The sequence below is a fragment of the Somniosus microcephalus genome, chromosome 2 (genome assembly GCF_052327205.1).
Source record: "Somniosus microcephalus isolate GS21.2 chromosome 2, FLI_Smic_1.0, whole genome shotgun sequence".
NCBI classification, from domain to species: Eukaryota; Metazoa; Chordata; class Chondrichthyes; order Squaliformes; family Somniosidae; genus Somniosus; species Somniosus microcephalus.
The window spans coordinates 129,496,436-129,520,019 of record NC_140988.1 but is presented as its reverse complement, the minus strand read 5'-3'; the positions used below and the strand labels follow the sequence as shown (position 1 = coordinate 129,520,019).

The window sequence follows — 23,584 nt, the reverse complement described above, 5'->3', positions numbered from 1 at the left end:
GAGAATCCAGAGTAAGAGGGCATAATCTTAAAGTTAGAGCTAGTCCATTTAGGAGTGAAATCTGGAAGCACTTTTTCACACAAAGGTTGGTGGAAAAACTAGAACTCTCTTTCCCCCCCCCCCCCCCCCGCCCCAAAGGCTGTGATAGAAAGATTTTTGTTAGGTTGGGGTATCGAGGGATATAGATTAAAGATAAATGAATTTAAGATACAGATCAGCCATGATCTAATTGAATGGTGGAACAGGCTTGTGGGATGAACGGCCTATTCTTATTCTATTGTTCCTATAATTTGGCTATCAAAATAAATTGGATGAATAAATTTGTAAACGGTTGGTATAATCAGCACAGTAGACTTTGTGGATCAACCAGGGCAATTTCTGAAGTAAAAAATTGCAAAAATGTAAAGTATAATGACCCTGAATTTGTGTGCAGTTTGTCTCAATCTTTGGCCGTAACTTTGGCAGGATATTGGCAGAACCCCTGGAGATACGGCGTGTCCACTTTCAGCCTTTAATGCTGTTTCTCAAGAAGTTCCCTTCATCTTACGCTGAAATTACAGCAGGAAATTGGAAGAAATGTAGGGGCTATGCTTTTGAGTACTGTGGAAAGTACAAAGTAATGAAATCTGTCCCTGTAATAATGTATGGGGAAAGATTGATTCTAATCTCAATTACAGTATATTCTTTTTATTTCTAATTATAATACTGCAAAAAAGTGTTAAATTTTATACAGATATCTAAATGTAGTTTCCTTGTTTAAGTAAGCTGTATTTTAACAAATCAAAAGTAAATCATGAGTTTCAACATGATTTCTTTAAGCTGTCTTTTTATATCTAATTGTCAAACAAAATTCTAGGCAAACTGGCTCTGGCTGCAGGTGTGGTGCCAGAGGACTGCTAACGTTGTACTGTTGTTTAAAAAGGGAGAAAGAGATAGACCAAGTAATTACAGGCCAGTCAGCCTAACCTTGGTGGTAGGCAAATTATTGGAAAAAATTCTGAGGAACAGTATTAATTGTCATTTAGAAAGGCACAGATTAATCAGGAACAGTCAGCATGGATTTGTTACGAGAAGGTCGTGTCTGACAAACATGATTGAATTTTTTGAGGAGGTAACAAGGAGGGTCGATGAGGTTAGCGATTTTGATGTAGTTTACATGGATTTTAGCAAGGCTTTTGACAAGGTCCCACATGGCAGACTGGTCGGAAAAGTAAAAGTCCATGGGATCCAAGGGAAAGTGGCAAGTTGGATCCAAAATTGGCTAAGTAGCAGGAAGCAAAATGTAATTGTCAATGGATGTTTTTGTGACTGGAAGGCTGTTTCCAGTGGGGTTCTGCAGGGCTCAGTACAAGGTCCCTTGCTTCTTGTGGTATAAGTCAATGATTTAGACTTGAATGTAGGGGCAAGATTAAGAAGTTGGCCGTGTGGTCGATTGTGAGGAAGAAAACTGTAGCCTGCAGGAAGATTTCAGTGGACTGTTCAGTTGAGCAAGAAAGTGACAAATGGAATTCAATCTGGAGAAGTATGAGGTAATGCATTTGGGGAGGGCTAACAAGGCAAGGGAATGCACAATAAATGGTAGGATACTGAGAAGTGTAGAGGAACAGAGGGGCCTGAAGGTAGCAGGACAGGCAGATAAGGTGGTAAAGAAGGCATATGGGATACTTCTTTATTAGTCGAGGCATAGAATATAAGAGCAGGGAGGTTATGCTGGAACTGTGTAAAACATTAGTTAGGCCACAGCTAGAGTACTGCGTACAGTTCTGGTCACCACATTACAGGAAAGATGTGATTGCACTAGAGAGGGTAGAGAGGTCATTTACGACGATGTTGCCAGGACTGGAGAATTTTAGCTATGAGGAAAGATTGGATAGGCTGGGGTTGTTTTTTTTGGAGCAGAGGAGGCTGAAGGGAGACTTAATTGAGGTGTATAAAATTATGAGGGGCCTAGATAGAGTGGATCTATTTCCCTTCGCAGAGAGGTCCAAAACCAGGGGACATAAATTTAAAGTAATTGGTAGAAGGATTAGAGGGGAGTTGAGGAGAACCTTTTTCACCCAGAGGGTGGTGGGGGTTTGGAACTCACTGCCTGAAAGGGGTAGAAACCCTCATCACATTTAAAAAGTACTTGGATATGCACTTGAAGTGCTGTAACCTGCAAGGCTACGGACCAAGAGCTGGAAAGTGGGATTAGACTGGATAGCTCTTTTTCGGGGGGCACAATGGGCCAAATAGCCGCCTCCTGTGCTACCAGGATAACAGATGTATGTTTCATAGAATCATACTTCTGTTATCCTGATGGATTTAATTGACTAATTTTAAGCAAACGCAAATAGCCACGCAAAAGGGATATTATACAGCTTTTTTTGGCTATTAGAAATGCAGCTAGCAACTTAAGGAAGTGCTACCTTTATTAATCCCTCATTTATGTTTAGTAATACTTTGTTTGAAACTGTTATATAAAGTCAGTTACAGGAAAATGTCCCAGATTCCTTTTAATGTTTTACAGATTTGATACCTACTTGTATCGGGAAATGTTTAGACATAACTGACCTGATCATAAATCTGTTTGTTTTTGTTCCTCCCTTTTTTTTCCTTTCTCCACTTTATTTGGAATATATTCTCTGTAAGGTAAGACCCTAAGCCACTAATCGGGCATTTTTGCATCTCGAAGCAATAGCTGCCTGATTGATTACTAATCCCTGCTTGCTATTTGAATTTAAAATTGACTTTTGCCTGCTGTCTTTAAATTTGCTTTGGGTTTCTTCTGCCTAACTATGATTGCTTTCAGCTGCAGCAAAATGAGTTTTGGCCTGCAGCAGCTCTTTAACTATTATTACCGCTGCTGCAAGTTAAACAGTACTGGCTTTGCCAAAAAAAAATGCTTATGGCTCTTGAACATTATGCACCTAAATATGACCTTTGTTATCAATTTACAGCAGCAAAGAGTTTGATGAACAAGAAGGCAGATGGAGTTAAGGTAAGTTTGAATTTAACAAAGTCACAACTACTGACATGTCACATTTTTTATTCTTGTGATTCTGCATTTCTCTGCTGTGTTTACCCTGTTTTTATCACTATTGACAAACGTGCAGGCTCATGTGGCTTTCACAAAAATAGCTTCCCATCTTGCACACCAATGGAGGTTTATTTTTAACCAACCCTTTCCTTGCGGACAACAAGTCAGACAACACTGAGGGAAGCTATACACCCATGGTGGTGCCAATTGTAGAGATTAGCTTTAGAAAATCCTCTTCAATTACAAAAATAAACTTCTAGATATAGCTCTAACCACAAATTTTCATTGGTTCATTTAAGAAATAGCCAATATGATTATACACCTCGGTTAAGTGCGTCACTGACTTATCCAATTACATTTACAAGCATTTTAAATTTACTTAAACTCTATTGTGAAGACTTCCCCTGTGATATTTGAATTAGCTTAGTCACCTGTTTGCTCATTTGGTTTCTGCTATTTTCACTTTCGGAAGAATAAACCAACTAATTGTTAAACTAGAACTGGCCAACTATTTGCAAAAATGTTGTGACCACAAATGTACATTATTTTTTGCATACCCTAGAAAATCAGGGTAAAATCAATAATGGAAAGAGAAAGATTGTAAGGATTTTTTTCATCTAGGGTTATGTGATGCTGTGTATGTATTTAGTCCCACATGAGCTTATTTTCCTCATATTGGAATCTTGCACATTGGCCCTGGTGCTGCAAGTAAGAATTTCTGTTTGATCAAGTTAATTTCTGTGAGTTTTTGGCTAGGATGATTCTTTGGACTGATCAATAGCAAGTACTGGTTTTGAAAATTATGCCTCCTATAGAAAGGAATTTCTTTTACAAGATGATCATGATCACTAATTTACATGGTGAATTCTACCAGTGATTCTGAGGAAAATCTAAAAGATGATTTAGTTCCTAACTCAGTTGGCCTTGAATGGCTTCAAGACCTTGCCTATTCAGCCTCCAAAATACCAGCCCTCTACACCTTTGGTAAAACTACAAAATATTGGAAAATTAAAGAAGCTTCTGGTTTGGTGCATCAACCTCATCTCACTCTTGAATCCAAGTTGAAATAAATGATATCATGATAGAATTATTTGCCTCAGGTCATTTTCCTCTAGGGGGGAAAAATTCAGTTGGTTTGCGCCTCTTGTTAGCGCCTTGAGAGGGCGCTAATGGGGCGCAAAGCAACTAGCACCCGTGCGCGGCGATGTTTGCGCCGCTCATGAAATTAACTAGACATTTTGCGGCACGATCTCCTGCGCCGGCAGATCGTGACGTCAGTCGAGTGCGCAACGCCCCGGTAGCGCCCCAGACCGGATATTGAGTAGTGCCACCTGCCGCTAGCAACGACAGGTTGAGGGGAGCATTTTGCAGTCAGAAAGGGGCTGGGGGAGCGCTATTTAAAGGTGACCACTTCCTGCCTTTTTCTGTTGGTGACATTTTTGCACCACGCATTCTGGAGAGATTCAACGCTGTGTGAAGGAGTTTTGGATACTGAGCAGCACTTTGCAGGTTCATTTTGATTTGCCCTTCCTTGTATTTATTTAGAAGAGTCTGTGGGGGCTGCACTCTGAGCTCTTTCCTTGGGCCTCTCCATTGTTCTTTCCAGCAGATTTGATGTACAGGTCTCTCCAGGCCGAGATTCAAGGCTGCAATGAGCAGGATGTGGATGGAGAGCAAGATCGACCCTCCCCTTTAAGAACTGGCCAGCGCCAGTGTGTCTTGTGTTCCATTGCTGACTGACATCACCTGAGCTTCGCCAGTGCCATGAGGTAGCGCCTCGCTCCTTGGCCTTTGCGCCTTAAGACTGGTGTGAAGCGCCTGATTTAGTGCTCCAATCACCTCCAGGGGCGATAAAAGCCAAATTTGCAGTCGGAGATGATAATTGGCGCCAGGCACAAATCATTGCGCCCCAAACAGGGCGATACTGAATTTTTCCCCCTAGGTATTACAACCAACCCGTACACCAAAATCAGTGGAGCTCAATTCCTTGTATAAATTGAAACCAATTTGCACTCTGCACATTCCTTCTCTTCTTTATGCCTTCATTGTGTTTCTCCCCTCCACCCATGTTGAGTTTAATTCATTAGGCTATGGATCTGTGGTAGACATATTATTATGCTCAAAGGATTTGGAAATGAAATCCCAGAATTGCCAATGCTCTAAGTTCTGGACAAAGAAACCAGTTACTTTGTTGGAGCAGTGAAGAAAACTCCTTTGAGCCATAAGTAGCTTTGGGTATAGCATTCATTGTTATTTGATATTCCATAGCTCTTCAAGCTGGCATATTTGCCACAGAAATGCTGCATAATCCTTGTGTGTCTCCAGTCTAAATGGGCAACTTGGTGATAAGTTAACAATAAGTTAACTTTCATGCTGCACCAGCTTTGCATATCCAGTTGATATTAGGCTAAGGGTGACAGTCTACAAGGACACAGATAATCTCACTTGGGGCAAAAGAAGATTATCAGAGGAGGACTGGCGATTTGGTGGAAACCGAAGACACTGACATGATGTTGAACAATGTATTGAATTTAATGCGTAGATGGCATGTTTGCTTATTACTTCTGATACTTGTTGAGAAAAGGATATTGTGTCCAACTAATTACGCTACAAAACAAAGCTTGCAGGTCCTTTCAGCTCTCCGTTGCAAATGAGATTCCTTGATAAAAGTGCCAAATTTTCAGGAGTAGCATCTAGGGTTACAAAGGTTATAAAAGGATTGTTATATTGCCCAAGCAAGGGTTTGAAATCACATATCCCCAACTGGGGAATTGTGCAAGTATCTGTCATAAAATCATAGAAATTTATGGCACAAAAGGAGGCCATTTGGCCCATCGTGTCTGTGCCGGCTAAAAAAGAACTATCCAGCCTAATCCCATGTTCCAGCTCTTGGTCCGTAGCCTTGTAGGTTATGACAATTCAGGTGCATATCTAAGTAATTCTTAAATGTGATGAGGGTTTCTGCCTCTACCACTCTCAGGCAGCAAATTCCAGACCCCCACCACCACCCTCTGGGTGAAAGAAGTTCTCCTTAACTCCCCTCTAATCCTCCTACTAATTACTTTAAATCTATGCCCCTGGTTTTGGACCTCTCTGCGAAGGGAAATAGGTCCTTCCTATCCACTCAATCTAGGCCCCTCATAATTTTATACACCTCAATTAAGTCTCCCCTCAGCCTCCTCTGTTCCAAAGAAAACAACCCCAGCCTATCCAATCTTTCCTCATAGCTAAAATTCTCCAGTCCTGGCAACATCCTCGTAAATCCCCTCTGTACCCTCTCTAGTGCAATCACATCTTTCCTGTAATGTGGTGACCAGAACTGTACGCAGTACTCTCGCTGTGGCCCAACTAGTGTTTTATACAGTGCAAGCATAACCTCCCTTCTCTTCTATTCTATGCATCAGCTAATAAAGGAAAGTATGCCTTCTTAACCACCTTCTCTACCTGTCTGGCTACCTTCAGGGATCTGTGGACATGCACACCAAGGTCCTTCTGTTCCTCTACACTTCTCAGTATCCTACCATTTATTTTGTATTCCTTACCTTGTTATCCCCAAATGCATTACTTCACACTTCTCCGGATTGAATTCCATTTGCCACTTTTCTGTCCACCTGATATCTTCCTGCAGTCTATAGCTTTCTTCCTCACCATCAGCCACACAGCCAATTTTTGTATCTTCTGCAGACTTCTTAATCATGCCCCCTACATTGAAGTCTAAATCATATACCACCAAAAGCAAGGGACCTAGTACTGAGCCCTAAGGAACTGCACTGGAAACAGCCATTCGGTCACAAAAACATCCATTGACCATTATCCTTTGCTTCCTGCCACTGAGCCAATTTTGGATTCAAATTTCCACTTTCCTTTGGATCCCATGGGCTTTTACTTTTCTGACCAGTCTGCCATGTGGGACCTTGTGAAAAGCCTCGCTAAAATCCATGTAGACAGCATTTAAACATTCCTTTAGATTGGAAAATTGCTCATGTCATGCCGCTATTTAAGAATGGTGAGAGAGGGAAACCAGGGAATTATAGACCAGTTAGCCTAACATCTGTTGTCATAAAATTACTGGAGTCTATAATTAAGGATAGCGTGACTGAACACCTTGAACATTTTCAGCTGATCACAGAGAGACAGTATGGATTTGTAAAGATAGGTCATGCCTGACAAACCTGATTAATTTTTTGAAGAGGTGATTAAAGTAGTGGACAGGGGAATATCTATGGATGTTATTTATATGGACTTCCAGAAGGTATTGGATAAAGTTCCTCATAAGAGACTGTTAACTAAGGTTGAAGCCCATGGAATTGGAGGCAATTTATTGACCTGGTTAGGAAATTGGCTGAGCAGCAGGAGACAGAGAGTAGGGATAATGGGCAGGTACTCTAATTGGCAGGATGTGACTAGTGGTGTCCTTTAGGGATTTGTGTTGGGGCCTCAATTATTCACTGTATTTATTAACAACTTAGATGATGGGATACAAAGCTACATATTTAAATTTGCCGATGACACACAGAGAGGCGGCATTGTAGGCAGTGTAGATGAAAGCATAAAATTACAAAGAGATATTGATAGATTAAGTGAATGGGCAAATCAAGGGTACTACAGTAATCATGGGTGACTTTAATCTACATATAGACTGGCCAAACCAAATTAGCAATACTGTGGAGGATGAATTCCTGGAGTGTGTACGAGATGGTTTTTTAGAACAGTATGTTGAGGAGTCAACTAGGGAACAGGCTATCCTAGATTGGGTATTGTGCAATGAGAAGGGGTTAATTAATAATCTTGTTGTGCGGGGTCCTTTAGGGAAGAGTGACCATAACATGATAGAATTCTTCATTAAGACGGAAAGTGAAGAAGTCCAATCCGTAACTAGGGTCCTAAATCTAAACAAAGGAAACTACAAAGGTATGAGGAGTGAGTTGGCTATGATAGATTGAAGAGCTTCATTAAAAGGCATGACGGTGGATAGGCAATGGCTAATATTTAAGGAACAAATGCATGAATTGCAGCAGTTATACATTCCTTTCTGGTGCTAAAACACAAAAGGAAAATCAGTCCAACCATGTCTAACAAAAGAAATTAAGGATAATAGTAGATTCAAAGAGGAGTTATATAAAGTTGCCAGGAAAAGTAGCAAGCCTGAGGATTGGGAGCAGTTTAGAGTTCAGCAAAAAAGGACAAAGAGATTGATTAGGAGGGGAAAAATAGAGTATGAGAGTAAACTTTCAAGGAACATAAAAGCAGACTGTAAAAGCTTCTACAAGTATGTAAAAAGAAAAAGATTAGTGAAGACAAATGTAGGTGCCTTACAGTCAGAAACAGGAGAATTTATAACGAGGAACAAGGAAATGGCAGAGCAATTAAACAAATACTTTGGTTCTGTCTTCACGGAAGAGGACACAAATAACTTCCCAGAAATGCTAGGGAACCAAGGGTCTAGTGAGAAGGAGCAATTAAAGGAAATTAGTATTAGTAAAAAAAATAGTGCTGGAGAAATTAATGGGACTGAAAGCCAATAAATCCCCAGGGCCTGATAATCTGCATCCCAGAGTACTAAAAGAGGTAGCCATGGAAATAGTGGATGCATTGGTTGTTACCATCCAAAATTCTATAGATTATGGAACAGTTCCTGCAGATTGGAGGGTGGCAAATGTAACCCCACTATTTAAAAAAGGAGGGAGAGAGAAAACAGGGAACTACAGACCGGTTAGCCTAACATCAGTAGTAGGGAAAATGCTAGAGTCTATTATAAAGGATGTGATAACAGGACACATAGAAAATATTAACGGGATTAGACAAAGTCAACATGGATTTATGAAAGGGAAATTGTGTTTGACAAACCTACTGGAGTTTTTTGAGGATGTAACTGGTAGAATAGATAATAGAGAACCAGTGAATGTGGTGCATTTTGGATTTTCAGAAGGCCTTTGATAAAGTCCCACATAAGAGGTTAGTGTGCAAAATTAAAGCACATTGGAGTGAGGGTAATATACTGGCATGGATTGAAAATTGGTTAACAGACAGGAAACAGAGAGTAGGAATAAATGGGTCTTTTTCGGGGTGGTAGGCGGTGACTGGTGGGGTACCACAGGGATCAGTGCTTGGGCCCCAGCTATTCACAATATATATCAATGATTTGGATAAGGGAACCAAATGTAATATTTCCAAGTTTGCTGACTACGCAAAATTAGGTGGGATTGTGAGTTGTGAGGAGGATGCAAAGAGGCTTCAAGGTGATTTAGACAAGTTGAGTGAGTGGGCAAATACATGGCAGATGCAGTATAATGTGGATAAATGTGAAGTTATCCACTTCGGTAGGAAAAACAGAAAGGCAGAGTATTATTTAAATGGTGATAGATTGGGAAATGTTGATGTAAGAGGGACTTGGGTGTCCTTGTACACCAGTCACTATAAGCAAACATGCAGGTGCAGCAAGCAGTTAGGAAGGCAAATGGTATGTTGGCCTTCATTGCAAAAGGATTTGAGTATAGGAGCAAGGATGTCTTCATACAGTTATACAGGGCCTTGGTGAGACCACATCTGGTGTACCGTTTTGGTCTCCTTACCTAAGAAAGGATATACTTGCCATAGAGGGGGTGCAGCGAAGATTCACCAGACTGATTCCTGGGATGGCAGGACTGTCGTATGAGGAGAGATTGGGTCGATTAGGCCTGTATTCACTAGAGTTTAGAAGAATGAGAGGGGATCTCATTGAAACGTATAAAATTCTGACAGGGCTAGACAGACTGGATGCAGGGAGGATGTTTCCCCTGGCTCGGGGGTCTAGAACGAGGGGTCACAGTCTCAGAATAAGGGGTAGGACATTTAGGACTGAGATGAGGAGAAATTTCTTCACTCGGAGGGCTGTGGAGGCCAAGTCACTGAATATATTTAAGAAGGATATAGATAGATTTCTAGACACAAAAGGCATCAAGGGGTATGGGGAGAGAGCGGGAACATGGTATTGAGATAGAGGATCAGCCATGATCATATTGAATGGCGGAGCAGGCTCGAAGGGCCAAGTGGCCTACTCCTGCTCCTATTTTTCTATGTTTCTAAAACTGTGGCTAATATATTTCAGTATAGGCAAGTGTGAGGTCATCCACTTTGGACCTAAAAAGGATAGAACAGGGTACTTTTCTAAATGGAGAAAAGCTAAAAACAGTGGAGGTCCAAAGAGACTTGGGGGTCCAGGTACACAGATCATTAAAATATCATGAACAGGTATGGAAAATAATCAAAATGGCTAAGGGAATGCTGACCTTTATATCTAGAGGACTAGAATACAACTGAGTAGAGGTTATGCAACAGCTATACTAAGCCCTGATTAGACCACACCTGGAGTACTGTGAGCAGTTTTGGGCACCACACCTTAGGAAGGATATATTGGCCTTGGAGGGAGTGCAGTGTAGGTTTACCAGAATGATAGCCGAACTCCAGGGGTTAAGTTACAAGGAGAGATTGCACAAACTAGGGCTGTATTCCCTGGAATTTAGAAGATTAAGGGGTGATTTGATCGAAGTTTTCAAGATATTAAAGGGAACAGATAGGGTAGATAGAGAGAAATTATTTCCGCTGGATGGGGAGTTCATCTCCCTATTTACCCTTTCCACTAGGACACGGATCCCAACCCAGTTCAGATGGAGCCCATCTGATCGGTGCAGCTCCTTCCTGTCCCAGTACTGGTGCCAATGCTCCAAATTCCTCTCCGGGGTAAGGGATATCTCGAGGCGGCTGGAGATGAATTTGGAAAAGGAGGGGGTAAATCCCGTTGTCGTGTTCCATGTCGGAACAAACGACATAGGTAGGAACAGGGAGGAAGTCCTGCTGAGGGAGTATCAGGAGTTAGGAGCTAAATTAAAAAGCAGAACCTTGAGGGTAATAATCTCTGGATTATTGCCCGAGCCACGTGCAAATTGGCATAGAACCAGTCAGATCAGGAGAATTAACACGTGGGAAAGAGGGGTTCTTTTTCATGGGACACTGGCACCAGTACTGGGACAGGAAGGAGCGGTACTGATCGGATGGGCTCCACTTGAACTGGGTTGGGACGCGTCTCTGAGTGGAAAGAGTAAATAGGGAGGTGGAAAAGGCTTTAAGCTAGTATGTCAGTTTGTATTGTCACTTATCGGGTATATTGTTCAAACGTTACTACCATCATGTAGACCAGCTGACATATCTAACAAGAGCCTTACATACCAGTCAGAGAAGATTCTACAAAATCAGTCTGGAGGCTTGCCATTTGTGTGAGTCATGACCTACAGATTAAAGTACCAATCTGAAGGAAGTTCTGATTAAGATTTGCCGCTTCCTCCTCCTCCTCTCCCTTCTCTTTCCCCTGTCCACCAAAAATTTTCTATCCACTTTTATTGAGCTGCTATTTTGACAAATTCTTGGGCCAGCTTGAAAATATAAGGAAGCCAAAGGAGCCTGTTGCAGGGCTTTTGTTCAAAATGAAGCCCCTGTGAGGGAGATGGGGAAAGGCTACCTGAACTCGAGTCATAAGCAAAGCTCCGTTTTCTGGTATGAGCCAACCTTTCCTAAAGATTTCAAGATTACAAAAAAAAGATCCAAAGTGCCAAATGATCAGTGAGCCTACAGTTGTGGAAGCAGTGGAATATATTATAGATTAATCAGTCAATGTGAAGAACAATAGCACCCCCACCTTTCAAGAAAAAGTGGTCCATCTTCAACTCTGTAGTGCTATTGATCCGTCTTACCAAAGAAATAATGGATCTGTTGTCCTTGTTGACCTTAATCTTGCTCTAGGAAAGGTAAGTATGTTTGAAGTGAAAGAAATACTTTACATGAAGTTGGATAATTGACCTTTCTGTTACATTTTGCTAAATGCACATGTTAATTTTGTCTAACTATAGAATATATTTAAATGGTTTCTGAAGAATTACTACTTGCATTTTCTTATGAAGCCTGTAGTCCAAATACATTTATGCAGTCTTTTTTGTGCAGTATGAGAAATTACTAATTATGTCTGTATGTAATCTTTTTCTTGCTGAAAAAATGCACTCGCCAGAATTACTCTTTCATTTCATCTGCTTCAACTGGTCAAGCTACTCCCTGCATTAGCAAATAATTGATTATTTTAGCATGATTTATGCAGTATTTTTCACTTGTGTCTCTTTATTTATGGAACTCAGTTATTTAATTCTGTTGTACTGCTAAAGTCTAAGACATGATTCTGTGTTTCTTTTTAACTAATTTGTGTTTTTTACAGATAAGTTGCTTAATCCTACTTTTGGTTCCCGTTATCTGTATTAGAGATTTAAGTTTATTTGCATTTAAACATCTAACTGGGAAAGGTTTTTAAGGTTATATGTTACTTATACACAATGGGATGATAGTATCAAGTTAAAAAAATATTTTTGAATTTGAAGCAAACAAAATAATAATGAATTACATTCAGAGGTATCACCATTACATCATTTTTATACTAAGTAGTGAGCGGAACTAAGTTCTAATTTGCTCTATTTGTGTCTGTACTCGTCGCTCAGGATCTGCATTGCAGGATAGGAAACAATGGAGTTCTAGACAAGTTTTATTGTAAGTAGAAGATGGGAGGCCAGCAAGGATAGTGTTCGAGTAAGCAGGAAGTGAAAATGGTGTTTAAAAGGATTGAGATAGGTGGGCAATGTTACGGATATGGAAGTAGGGAGTCTTACGTTGTGGAAATTAAAACTCAGTTGAAGGTTGGAAAGAGACACCGAGGCCGGAATTTTCCTGGTACCAAACGTGCGGGTTTGGGAGTGGGTCAGCAGTTAAATTCGCGGAAATGGACAGCGCGTCGGAAACCCGCCATCATCGCACCGACTTCCACATTTAACTCTGGCGCGTTTGGAGGCGCGCCACGGACTCGCTCAGGAGAGGCGGGTGACCTCTGTTCAAGTACTTAAATGCTTGTTGAGGGACCCTTAAGAGGGTCTTTAAGAGCAGGTTTTGGCTTTAACTTCAGGTGCACGGGATTCACGCACCTCTGGAGCCTCGCCTGTGAAGGGGAGGCGGAAGCTCAGTGGCCATTGTGCGAAGGCATTAATTGAGAGCTGGGAAAAACACATAAATACCCCCACATTACACCTGATTACTTGGCTCTTGCTGACTCCAGGTTTAGCTGTCAGTAGTTTGCAGTTCATTTCTGTAACCTCAGAAGCCACTCTCACCACATTGCTACTCACTATCACAACCTTGAGGGATTGTGCCTCTGATCTCCACTTTACCTGCCATCTATTACATCAGCATGCGTGCCACTTATGCTGTCTCACCTTGGATCTCAGAATCAGACCAAGTTGAGCCCCAGCACCAATAACACCAGCAGCAGCAGCAATCACAACAGCAGCTTTCTCCTCAATGAACTGATGCTCCACAGGAGGGAGTGGGGTCAGCACAGGGTTGCACCGCACCGGAGGCGATATCCCCAAAACAGGGTATACAGGCAGAGGAAGAGCTTCCTGGATATGACTGAGCAGCAGTGCTTCATGCTCCGGCTAACAGCCAGGTCATTGCAGACAATTGTAGCTTGCTGAAACGAGATCTACTGCCCAGAGGACCTGGTGGACATGCCTTACCAGTAGCTGTCCATGTCACCACCACCCTTAACCTCTTCATCTCAGGCTCCTTCCAGAGATCTGCAACAGACATTTGCAGGATCTATCAGTCGGCCGCCCTCAGATGCATCACCCATGTTTGACAAGTCAGCCAATTATGTCAACTTTGCCACTGATGAAGCCAGTGTTACTGACTGGGCGCTTGGCTTTGCGGCTCTGGGTGGCTTCTCGCAGCTGCAGGGCATCATCGACTGCACACGTGGCCATCAAGGCACCCCCACATCACCCAGGTGTTTTTGTGAACCGCAAGGGATTCCACTCCCTCAATGTGCAACTCGTCTGCAACAATCAAATGATCATGATGCATGTGTGCGCCAGATTCCTTGGCAGTTGTCATGACTCTTTCATGCTGCGCCAGTCCACCCTCCCTCAGCTCTTCGCACATCCGAACAGAATTACCAGCTGGCTGCTTGGAGACGAGGGCTATCCACTGAAGACGTGGCTCATGACACCCTTGAGGAGGCCAAGTACTGAGGCCCAGAAGCATTACAATGAGAGCTACATGTCCACCAGATGTGTCATAGAGCAAGCAGTAGGCAGGCTGAAGATGCACTTCAGATGCATTGGCAGATCTGGAGGAGCCCTTCAGAACGCACCAGCCAGGGTCCCCAGAATCAACGTTGCACAACATAGCGCAGCAATGAGGATTGGAGTTGCAGGAGGAACCTGAGGTAGAGATGGCATCAGCAGTGGTGCACGTTGCTGCCCGGGATGGCCTCATAATGGCCAGATTTACTTAACTTGCTCCAATGCACTATGTGGCTGGACTAACTTCCCCCCAACACCATAATGCATCCCTGCAATGATCAAACCATTCTTCTCATCATTGCTTGAGGTTAAATAATGTCTCACCATTCACTCTAAGTGACAAGGCCACTTCCCAGGTAGCAGGCAAAAATGGACAAGACTGGAAAGTGGTGCAAAGAAATGCATTTATCTGTGTCATAAATATAACACAAACTTACCACTAACATTTGTTCATACACCCTTGTGCATCTAGGATTGTGTCTTTTTTCTTTTCCGAGTGCTTCTCCGAGGTGCAACCCCTGTGGCTTCAGCAGAGGTAGAGGCAGGCTGCTCACTTCCCTGCTGCGACTGCTTAGAAACTTTTGGCAGACATCTTCTGGGTTTTGAAGCCTGTGAGGGCCCCGAAAAAGAGTGCTCCTCCTGCAACTGTGTAGGGGCAGACTTGTCCATCGGGATCCGAGGAAGCATGTGGGGCTCTGACTGAGGGGGAGGCAACGGGGGAGAAGTGTGAGCACTTTGAGCAGAGTCCCCACTTCCATGTCCCCTCTCACCATCATCCCTCTCATGGGCCAACCGTACTTCCCTGCTAGCAAGGAGCTGAAGAGCATCTTGCTGCACACCACTGGGGTGATGAAGGCCCAAGTCTACATTTATATCCCTCCTCGAGATGAGGTCCATGAGTGTCTGCCATCTGTTGTCCATAGCTAGCATGTTCTCATGTGAGTGGCGCATTTGCTGCTCCATGCTGGTAGCCATCCTTTCCGTGGAACAGCACATCATCATCGCCTGTGACATGGTGGTGCTGATGTTGGAGATCGACTCCTCCGTTCCCTGCACACATCGCGGCTGCCAGAGCCTCATCCATTTGTTGCTGCACCTCCAAGATCACCTTTCTCGATGGCCCCCGAGGTTCAGCATCTGCATGCAGCTCAGCAGAGCTTGGAGCATCCTGTGTCCTCCGGTGAGGAGTCTCCACTGCTGTCCCTGCCAACACCACCTACTCTTGCTCATTTGTGAATTGTGAGACACCAGGTGACAACGCTACTCTATCTTGCACAGGACCCACTGAGGTGTGCATATCTGCGCTGGTGCTGGGTGCGCTTGGGTCTGCTGACGGTGCACCATCAGAGGCTGGAGCTTCCTCTGAGGAGTCGTCTTCCTCCTCCAGCTGGACAGTTGGGGGAGGGGGGAACTTGATGGACCTGTGGGAGAGTAAAGAGATGAATTAGAAGTATTGTATTAAGAATGGGTAACATTACCATTATGCACATGATGACATTTCACTGGCTGCTGACATCAATCACCATATGAATGACTGCTGTATGCCATGTGGCTTTTTGAGATGTAATTCTGTCACCAAGTTCCTGAGATGTCCCCCTCTCTCCGTCTCCCAGCAGCTCTGCAACTCCAGAGATCTCCAGAGCCTTTTCCTCTGCTGGAGTCAACTGAGTGAAGATTGGAGGGTCACCTCCAGTTCTCTGCCTCTCTTGTTCTGTGCTCTCTTCTCCTGCAAGGAGGGAAAGAAGAGAACTTTGAGAGTGATGGAATGAGTGTAAGGAATGGATGGGTTACATCTGTAGAGGGTGACTATGAGGGAGTGGACTGACATTGCCAAATGGCCTCCTTCTGTGGTGTTACTTGCTATGATTGCATTAGGGCGAGGATGAGTGCGAAGGGTGGTTAGTCAGATGGGGGATGCGAGCATGTGCATAGACAGAGAAGGATGGGTGGACCTGCAAGGTACGTTGGTGTGAGGAATGATGTGCAGGAGTAGGCTTGGGAAGGCAGAGTGATGGGGTTGTGGTGACAGGCACATCAGTATGTAGGTGAGTGTGGCATTGCACTCACCTTTCCTGACCTCATGAGATCATTGAATCTTTTCCTGCACTGAATTCACGTCCTCCTGACATCCCTGCTGCTGACCTCTGCGATCTCCAACCAGGCCCTTGTTGTCTCTTTGGTTGGGCTTTTGCGCCTATGCCCAGGGAAGAGGACCTCCCTGCGTGCTCTTACTGCCTGCACCAGAACCTCGAGGAAGGCATTGTTAAATCTTGGTGCAGCCCTCTGCCTTTGTTCCTCCATGACCGACACTTTTATCAGCTTTATAATGCTAATCAGATCTCTGGATACCAACTTATTCACTCCTACATCAACCTTCAAATGAGATGCCTGCAAGGCTGCTTTAAATATCGGCGCTGGAAACGAGTCATCGATGACGTCATTTGCCCGCTCCATTTAATTGGGCCGGGAAATGCACATGACTGGTTTAATTGGGGCCATTAAGTAAAAGTCGCCCTGAAGAACGCGCTATTCTAAACATCGAGTTCCCGACCCGCTACGCGGCCTGCACGCACGCAACCTGACTCCAAGGTAAAGATTCTGGCCCAAGGTTGCAAATGGTCTGGTTCAGCATGAGAAAGTGACTGGGGAGCAGAGCTTGTGGAGGCAGTGTAAATGATGGCTTCAGTCTTTCCAATGTTGAGCTGGAGGAAGTTGTGACTCATTCAGGACTAATGATGAACAAGGATTCTGATAGTACAGAGCAAGTCGAGGAGCTGAGCTGAGTGTTGGGGCGACAGAGAAAGCTGACCCGGTGCTTGTGGATGAAGTCACTGAGGGGCAGCATGTGGATAAGGAAGAAGAAGGGCTGAGGAGAAATCTTTATGGAACTCTGGAGGCGAGTGTGCGGTAGGTAACAGATGCCATTGTTGAAGATGCACTGGCTGCATTATGATAGGTATGGATGGAATCATGCAATGATAGTTCTACAGAGTTGGACAGAGGAGGATGGCATGGCCAATTGAACAGTGGGAGAAAGAGGAAGGATAATAAAACATGGTTACCATCACACAGGATGTGATTTGCGACTTTTGATTGCGTGGTTTTGGTGCTGCACTGATGAATTTAAACAGATATGACACCCCTTTCCTCTGATATGAAAATCATCATATAAATCTGCTGATTCTGTACCATTTCTAGCTCTGCCACCTTCATTGAGACTCTGACAGTGGAGTGGTGGTGTGTCTGCTCCAATCTGATATGAGGATGTGACACAACATTCCAGGAACTATTGTACACATCAATGCCATAGTTAGCAACTCAAGTCTAACTCTTTACATGTGTGAACACAGGCATTCCAGAAGAAGGCAGTACGTTTAGTGCACGCAGCCAGCAAAATTAAGGCTAATAGAATAACAGTACATAGGAAGTAAGATGGGCACAAGACCAAACCATGCTGGTTTCAAATCAAATATGGATTTTAAATCCAGGTGGCATTTTGTACTCTAAACCCAACAGCAGGTTTAAATGGTTATCTATGGGAAACCAAATAGCTGGGAAAATTGTTGCCATTTATTTTTATATAAATGTCATTTTGGTTTAGATAGCAAATATATCAGGCCTACACAGAAAATTGCAGTGTGTCCTAATCATGTGATGGAGAAACCAACTGCAAAAATAGTGTAAAGAGTAGTAGTGATTGAAAGGACTGTTGTGTTTTTGCTAGTTCAATTTAATTTTTGTTTGAAGATGAATGTTTAAGCCAGCTGATGCTCCATTGATATTAACCATGTACAAGATGGTAGCTTACATACTTGTATTTTTTAATAAATTGTGTATTTCTATTGTGTGCTTAGATTTGAGACACAGAAAAAAATGGTGTTCTGCAAGTCACAAATCCTTGGTCATAAACTCGTATTCAAATGATTAATTTCTTAGTTAATTATTTCACTGTTTTAGCATTAGGTGGCATATCAGGGTACAACTGGAGACATGACAATTGACCCTTGTGGTTGCTGAGAGCAAAGAAGTTTAGAACAAATTGTACTGGGATACCAATACAATGTATGCTTCTGGTGATTAGGTCTATTTTAAACTTTCTGCATAAAATAGACATAGGCCTAGAAATTAGGTATGGCCCCGCCAGCTCAGTTGCGCCCAAAAGTTTGCGCAGCGCCCGGAGCCCGTTGCACCTGCCAGAAATTCACTTTTAGCGCCCCAAGTCGGAACCGGGCGCTGTTCCAGGGTGTGCCCGCCTCCACTTGGGGCGCTGAAAGTGAATTTCAGCGCTCCAGCTGCCGCTGCGCCACCCGATGCGGTGCGGCAGGCTGGGGTACTGCAGGCCTCCTCCTTCTCTTAAGGAGGAGCTGCCTGCAGCCGTGAGATCGCCGCTGGATTCTGCCGGCAAATGAGCCCGGCACCACGGAGAAGTGCCGGGCTCGCGGGAATCAGCCACCAATGCCGCGGGGGGAGTGGTGTAGGAGGCCGGGGAGGGAGGTGCGGGCAGGCGGCCGCCGAAAAAGCGGCCGGCCGCACCTCCACCTTTATGCGCCCCACTAATGCTGCATGAAGGCCGTGTTTCACGAACGTTGTTTGCGGCCGCTGCGGAAGAGGCAGCTGCAACTGAATATGGGCGTCGGGCCGGCATCGGGGCGGAACCGGGGCACTGCGCACACCGATGACGTCATCGGTGCCGGCGCTACCGGCTACCGCCGCCATTAACGCTGCACTCAATTTCCGCGCTACCAACCTGCCGGCGCAGAAGACCTCTTTAGGCGCTAAGTGGGCGCAAGGCCCACTGAATTTCTAGGCCATAGTTCTTTATCAGAGAGTTCTGTCTGGTTGGCAGACAGAAAGCAAAGAGTTGGAATAAACGGGTCTTTTTCCGAGTGGCAGGCAGTGACTAGTGGGGTACCGCAGGGATCGGTGCTAGGACCCCAGCTATTCACAATATATATAAATGATCTAGACGAGGGAACTAGATGTAATATCTCCAAGTTTGCAGATGACACAAAGCTGGGTGGGCATGTGTGCTGTGAGGAGGATGCAGAGAAACTCCAGTATGATTTGGACAGGTTGGGTGATTGGGCAGATGCATAGCAAATGCAGTATAATGTGGATAAATGCGAGGTTATCCACTTTGGTGGCAAAAACAGGAAGACAGATTATTATCTGAATGGCAATAGATTGGGAGAAGGGGAAGTGCAACGAGACCTGGGTGTCCTTGTGCACCAGTCGCTGAAGGTAAGCATGCAGGTGCAGCAGGCAGTTAAGAAGGCAAATGGTATTTTGGCCTTCATAGCGAGAGGATTCGAGTGCAGGAACAAGGGTGTCTTGCTGCAGTTGTACAGGGCCTTGGTGAGACCACACCTTGAGTATTGTGTGCAGTTTTGGTCACCTTATCTGAGGAAGGATGTTCTTGCCATGGAGAGAGTGCAGCGAAGATTCACCAGACTGATACCTGGGATGGCAGGAATGACGTATGAGGAGCAATTGGGTCGATTAGGCTTATATTCGTTAGAGTTTAGAAGAATGAGAGGTGATCTCATTGAAACTTATAAAATTCTAACAGGACTAGACAGACTAGATGCAGGAAGGATGCTCCCGATGGCGGGGGAGTCCAGAACCAGGGGTCACAGTCTAAGGATAAGGGGTAAGCCATTTAGGACTGAGATGAGGAATTTCTTCACCCAGAGAGTGGTGAATCTGTGGAATTCTTTACCACACAAGGCAGTTGAGACCAATCATTAAATATATTCAAGAAGGAGTTGGATATATTTCTTAATGCTAAAGGGATCAAGGGATATGGGGAGAAAGCAGGGACAGGGTACTGAATTTGGGTGATCAGCCGTGATCTCATTAAATGGCAGAACAGGCTCGAGGGGCCGAATAGCCTACTCCTACTCCTACCTTCTATGTTTCTATGTCTGCAGGGAAATGGTGCATGCAGCTTTGTCACTGGTGTTTTGTTGAGCCTCTGAATTTATACAGAACATCAAGGTGCAGCGGCAGCAGTTCACTTTTTTGATATAAATGTGGAGGTCTGTCTTGAGTGGTGATGAATTGTGGGCTATTGCAGTGAATTTTGTCCGAGAGCCCTGCAACATTTTGCATCTGCTTTGAACAGGAATAAGAGAGAGATTTCGTCACAACATTTCTTAGTGGAATTGACTTAACCCCTTTGGGAGTAAGGATTAAAATAATTGTCTGCATATGGTCTATTTTTCCACCTGTGATGACTCTGGTAATAATTGCCTCCCAAATGTAGAGTTAACTATTCCTTAGCAAAGAGGAACATTACTTTTGATGGCATCCACCAGTTAACTGATAGAATACAAGAGTAGGGCAAACATCATTTCCTATGCCACCTCTGCGTAGGTATTCGAATGAGCCGAACATGCATGAGTCAGTCTCTACGTCTTTTGAGAAAGTTGCATATCCAGTTCAGTGGTCACAAGAGGTTAGCTTCTCAACAAGGTCATAAGCCATACACTAGCAAAGACTGTAGGACTTCAAATTGGTAATGAAAACTGCCAGAACTTTCATTTCTGGTTCATAAAATTGACTGCCAATGAGGCATGAGTTGACCAAAAGTTGACAACTGTTAGTCAGCTGTTGCTACAATTTCTCATTTACTGTATTTTATGAGCTTTGACACAGTGGCCGATAGGGACATGTTCTTGGTGGTATAACTTTTTATTGTTTTTTAAATTATTTATTCATTCACGGGATGTGGGAGTCACTGGCAAGGCCAGCATTTATTGCCCATCTCTCATTGCCCTCAAGCAAGTGGTGGTGAGCTGCCTTAGGAATAGGAATAGGCCCTTGAGCCCCTCGAGCATGTTCCGCCATTCAATGAGATCATGGCTGACATACAACATAACTCCATATATCCGCCTTTGGCCCATATCCCTTAATACCTTTGGTTAACCAAAAGCTAGCAATCTCAGATTTAAAATTAACAATTGATCTAGCATCAATTGCCATTTGCGGAAGAGAGTTCCAAACTTCCGCCACACTTTGTGTTTAGAAGTACTTCCTAATTTCACTCCTGAAAGGTCTGGCTCTAATTTTTAGACTATGCCCCCTAGTCCTAGAATCCCCAACCAGTGGGAATAGTTTCTCTCTATCTGACTTATCAGTTCCCCTTAATATCTTGAAAACTTCAGTCAGATCACCCCTTAACCCTCTAAATTCTAGGGAATACAACCCTCATTTGTGTAATCTCTCCTCGTAATTTAACCCTTGGAGTCCAGGTATCATTCTGGTAAAACTACGCTGCACTCCCTCTAAGGCCAGTATGTCCTTCCTACGGTGTGGTGCCCAGAACTGCTATAGTACTCCAGGTGTGGTCTGACCAGGGTCTTGTTTAACCGCAGCATAACTTCTACCCCCTTATATTCTAGTCCTCTATATATAAAGGCCAGCATTCCATTAGCCTTTATGATTATTTTCTGTACCTGTTCATGGCATTTTAATGATCTGTGTACCTGCACCCCCCAAGTCTCTTTGGACCTCCACTGTTTTCAGCTTTTCACCATTTAGAAATTACCCTGTTCTACCCTTTTTAGTTCCAAAGTGGATGACCTCACACTTGCCTACTTTGAAATCCATTTGCCACAGTTTTGCTCAATCAATTAATATATCAATATCCCTTTGTAATTTTATGCTTTCATCTGCAATGCTGCCTATCAATGTGTCATCAGCAAATTTGGATATATGACTTTCTGTGCTATCATCTAAGTCTTTAATAAATACTGTGAACAGTTGAGGCCCCACCACAGATCCCTGTGGGACACCACAATTCACATCCTGCCAATTTGAGTACCTACCCATTATGCCTACTCTCTGATTGAAACAATTTTCTGATCCACTCCAGAAGCTTTTCTCAACCCATTTTGTGCCTTCTAACATTATAAACCAATCTCCTGTGAGGCATTGGCCACGATTTCAATAAAGGAGGAGGGTTGAGGACGGGCCCACTGCTAGTCATCTTTCAGACCCGCTCCCGGATGCCGCCACCCTGCAGTTAAGAACATAAGAAATAGGAGCAGGAGTAGGCCAATCGGCCCCTCGAGCCTGCTCCGCCATTCAATAAGATCATGGCTGATCTGATCCTAACCGCCAATCCACTATCACAGAACCATCTCCTGAATCTAACAGAATTAGACACACGAAATAGGAGCAGGATCAGACTACACGGCCCCTGGGCCCGCTCCGCTACCCACAGGGCCATGACCGATCCGAACCTAGACTCATGTTCAAATTCCTGCCCGCTCCCCATAATCCTTAATTCCCTTTACTTCTAGGAAACTGTCTATTTCTGTTTTAAATTTATGTAATGATGTAGCTTCTACAGCTTTTTGGGGCAGCATATTCCATGGACCTACCACCCTCTGAGTGAAGTAGTTCCTCCTCATCTCAGTTTTGAAAGAGCAGCCCCTTATTCTAAGACTATGCCCCCTAGTTCTAGTTTCACCCATCATCGGGAACATCTTCCCCCGCATCCACCCGATCCAACCCCTTCACAATCTATGTTTCAATAAGATTGCCTTTCATTCTTCTGAACTCCAATGAGTAGAGTCCCAATCTACTCAACCTCTCATATGTCCATCCCCTCATCCCCGGGATTAACCGAGTGAACCTTCTTTGTACTGACTCGAGAGCAAGTATGTCCTTTCTTAAGTATGGACACCAAAACTGTACGCAGTATTCCAGGTGCGGTCTCACCAATACCTTGTACAACTGAAGCAATACCTCCCTATTTTTATATTCTATCCCCCTAGCAATGAAAGCCAACATTCCATTGGCCGCCTTAATCACTTGCTGCACCTGCATACGAACCTTTTGAGTTTCGTGCACCAGGACCCCCAGATCCCTTTGTACGTCAGTACTTTCCAGTTTCTTGCCATTAAGATAATAACTTGCTCTACGATTTTTCCTGCCAAAGTGCATAACCTCACACTTTCCAGTATTGTATTCCATCTGCCAAATCTCTGCCCACTTACTTAGCCTGTCTATGTCCCCTTGCAGGTTTTTTATGTCCTCCTCACTCACTACTTTCCCTCCCATCTTAGTATCATCTGCAAACTTTGATATGTTACACTCGGTCCCCTCCTCCAAATCGTTAATATAGATTGTAAAGAGTTGGGGACCCAGCACTGACCCCTGCGGAACACCACTAGTTACTGATTGCCAGTCTGAGAATGAACCATTTATCCCAACTCTCTGCCTTCTGTTAGATAGCCAATCCTCTATCCATGCCAGAATATTACCCCCAATCCCGTGATTTTTTATCTTAAGCAATAATCTTTTGTGTGGCACCTTGTCAAATGCCTTTTGGAAGTCTAAATACACTATGTCCACTGGTTCCCCTTTATCCACCCTATACGTTACTTCCTCAAAGAACTCCAGCAAA

At 43.8% G+C, this 23,584-nt stretch overlaps 1 protein-coding gene across 46 annotated transcripts in view; it reads left to right on the top strand.

Moving 5' to 3' along the window:
- Positions 1–23,584, top strand: part of LOC147122949 (calcium/calmodulin-dependent protein kinase type II subunit delta) — a 508,322-nt gene that overhangs the window by 411,464 nt on the left and 73,274 nt on the right. For 29 of the 46 annotated variants that reach the window (XM_085962275.1, XM_085962273.1, XM_085962320.1 and 26 more), the window contains exon 13: positions 2,940–2,980. In XM_085962275.1, the coding sequence (XP_085818401.1) occupies positions 2,940–2,980 (41 nt within the window). The remainder of the gene's footprint in view (positions 1–2,939; positions 2,981–23,584) is intronic. The other 17 variants (XM_085962278.1, XM_085962277.1, XM_085962280.1 and 14 more) reach the window with 1 other exon arrangement.